This window comes from Notothenia coriiceps, unplaced genomic scaffold (genome assembly GCF_000735185.1).
Source record: "Notothenia coriiceps isolate Sejong01 unplaced genomic scaffold, NC01 NC01_scaffold00020449, whole genome shotgun sequence".
NCBI lineage: Eukaryota > Metazoa > Chordata > Actinopteri > Perciformes > Nototheniidae > Notothenia > Notothenia coriiceps.
Window position 1 is genome coordinate 11468 of NW_011353150.1, and position 2345 is coordinate 13812.

At 55.3% G+C, this 2345-nt stretch overlaps 1 protein-coding gene across 2 annotated transcripts; it reads right to left on the minus strand.

The window, feature by feature from the left end:
* Positions 1–2176, minus strand: zdbf2 (zinc finger, DBF-type containing 2). 2 transcript variants are annotated; one of them, XM_010779572.1, is made up of 4 exons: positions 1995–2174; positions 1579–1928; positions 1231–1378; positions 1–1045 (listed from the first exon to the last, which is right to left on the minus strand). In XM_010779572.1, the coding sequence occupies exons 1-4, from the start codon at positions 2031–2033 to the stop codon at positions 452–454; spliced, it is 1131 nt and encodes a 376-aa protein (XP_010777874.1). In that variant the 5' UTR covers positions 2034–2174; the 3' UTR covers positions 1–451. The 2 variants fall into 2 exon arrangements, with proteins under 2 accessions (XP_010777874.1, XP_010777873.1); XM_010779571.1 differs by having other exon boundaries at positions 1579–2176.
* Between the last annotated feature and the right edge of the window lie 169 nt (positions 2177–2345).

Here is a 2345-nt window from a genome sequence, read left to right on the forward strand (position 1 = left end):
AACCAGTAACTTTATATTTGATCAGGTTATTATATTTGTTTGTACCAGAACAGCGTGTGCACATGAAGCTTTATTTTGTTAGATATTTGTTTCTGACTTCCTGTGTGCAGGTGAGAGGAAGTGGGCGGGGCTTCAGCTGTCAGCCGAGCAGGTGGGCGACTCCATCCTCTGCCTGGTGGACGCTGTGAGAACTGAACATAAACACTGATAACATTTACACTCAGAACATGTGTTACAGCTGCCGACAGGATGACGGGTGCACTTCATGTATTTGTTTAAATGATAATGAAATCCAATTGAATGACCTTTTTCTTGTTTTAAAAAATAACTATAACTTTATTAAATGTCCAGAGTTCCTGTAAACCTTTATAAACATATTAAAGACCCCCCTCTGAATAATACATTCATTATTAATTATATGATCTCTCACAGAGAATACAGATATTACATTTTATTTTGAAGGGCAGTTACCCCGGCGGCCCCTCCCCCTACGGGAGGGAGGGAGGGGGGCCGTCTGAGAGGTTTTCCTGAGGGGGCGTGGCCTCTCCCCCCTGCTGTGAGGGGGTGGGGCTTTGATCCTGGAAGGCCCCTCCCCCTCAGTGTTCAGGTCCGGACTCAGACTGCGGAACAGCTGACGGACACAGGGAGGGTGGGGGCATGAAGGGGTGGGGCCTCGGGAGGGGGGCGGGTGCTTCAGGATGCGGTTGCTGGTTGGGTTGTAGAAGCGGATAGGAAGTGGTTTGTATTTGACTTTGGACCCCTGACAGGCCTGCGGGCGCCTCTTCCTGCAGCGCCGGGGGGCGGAGCCTGTGTATAGGGGTATAGGTGAGTGGGGGGGGGCGGGGCTCAGCAGGTAGATCAGGGAGCTGTGCGGCTGCAGAGGAGTCAGGATGTCGTAATACTCTGCAGGGAGGCAGCGCCACGACGCAGGGGTCCTCTCGGCTTCCTGATTGGCTGCTGGCACTCCGGAGGGCGGGGCCTCTGACTGACGGACAGCTGGGACGACCAACCGGACGGTCTGAGTGCTGCGACTCACCTTCACCACCTGCAGGAACACAGACAGGTGAGGAGGACCCCCCCTCTGTCTCACCTTTACCCGAACCCCCCCTCTGTCTCATCTTTACCCGAACCTCCCCTCTGTCTCACCTTTAGCCGAACCCCCCCTCTGTCTCACCTTTACCCGAACCCCCCCTCTGACTCACCTTTACCTGAACCCCCAATCTGTCTCACCTGGCACCTGGACGCCACTCTGAAGCCACGCCTCCTCCTGACGCACACATGCTCATCACCGTCCAATAGGGGCTGGAAGCCGGGGTCAGACTCCGCCTCCAGGTTCTCACCTCCACCTTTCTGGATCTGACTCCGCCTCCTCCCGTACCTGAGGGGGAGTCAGTGAACTATAGGTGTGTGGTACAGGTGTGTGGTACAGGTGTGTGTGTGGACAGGTGAGTGTGTGTACAGATGTGTGTGTGGACAGGTGAATGTGTGTACAGGTGAGTGTGTGTTCAGGTGTGTGTGTACAGGTGAGTGTGAACAGGTGAGTGTGAACAGGTGAGTGCGTGAACAGGTGTGTGTTACCTGGCCAGTGACTCGGAGTCGAAGTAGCAGAGGAAGGCTCCGCCCCTGAACTGCCTCACCAGCCTCTCCACCTGCTCCTCGTCCTCCAGGTGAATCTGGTTCCAGCTCTTTCCCCTGAAGGATTCTGGGATATGTTGAGGCGCCGGCAGCACTTCCTCTATGGGCAGAGACAGGAAGCCATCGTTCCGCCAAGCCCCGCCCCCCTGGAGGGTGGAGTCCAACCGGGCGGAGTAGAGGTGCTGCTGCAGGTGAGCCTCCATCAGGTGAGCCTCCATCAGGTGGACCTGAGCCTCCGTCAGCCGGCACAGGTCCTCCCGGCTCACCTGCACAGATGTGTCCTCCAGGCCTCGCTGTGGATAAACACACACAGTGAGAGGTGTGACCCGGACCCTACCTGCTGGTTCTGCTGCACCTACCTGCACAGGTAAGTCCCATCCCTCACTCTGCGTCTCCATGGAGACCGGTAGGCTGAAGTGGAAGCTGTCTGAGGAGCCGTGACAACACACCTGGATCACCTGAAACAAAGAGAACACCTGTTACCACGCCTGAGAAGATCTGGATCACCTGAAACACAGAGAACACCTGTTACCATATCTGAGAACACCTGACACACACACACACACACACACACACACACACACACACACACACACACACACACACACACACACACACACACAGACACAGACAGACAGACAGACAGACAGACAGACAGACAGACAGACAGACAGACAGACAGACAGACAGACAGACAGACAGACAGACAG

What these genes read in the sequence shown, in the direction of transcription:
- zdbf2 (XM_010779571.1), bottom strand. Translation starts at nt 2,033, where the DNA reads ATGGAGACGCAGAGTGAGGGATGGGACTTACCTGTGCAGGTAGGTGCA. An exon ending in GACTCCGAGTCACTGGCCAG is followed by an intron (nt 1,379 to 1,578) that starts GTAACACACACC and finishes ACTCCCCCTCAG; the next exon opens with GTACGGGAGGAGGCGGAGTC. An exon ending in GAGTGGCGTCCAGGTGCCAG is followed by an intron (nt 1,046 to 1,230) that starts GTGAGACAGATT and finishes GTGTTCCTGCAG; the next exon opens with GTGGTGAAGGTGAGTCGCAG.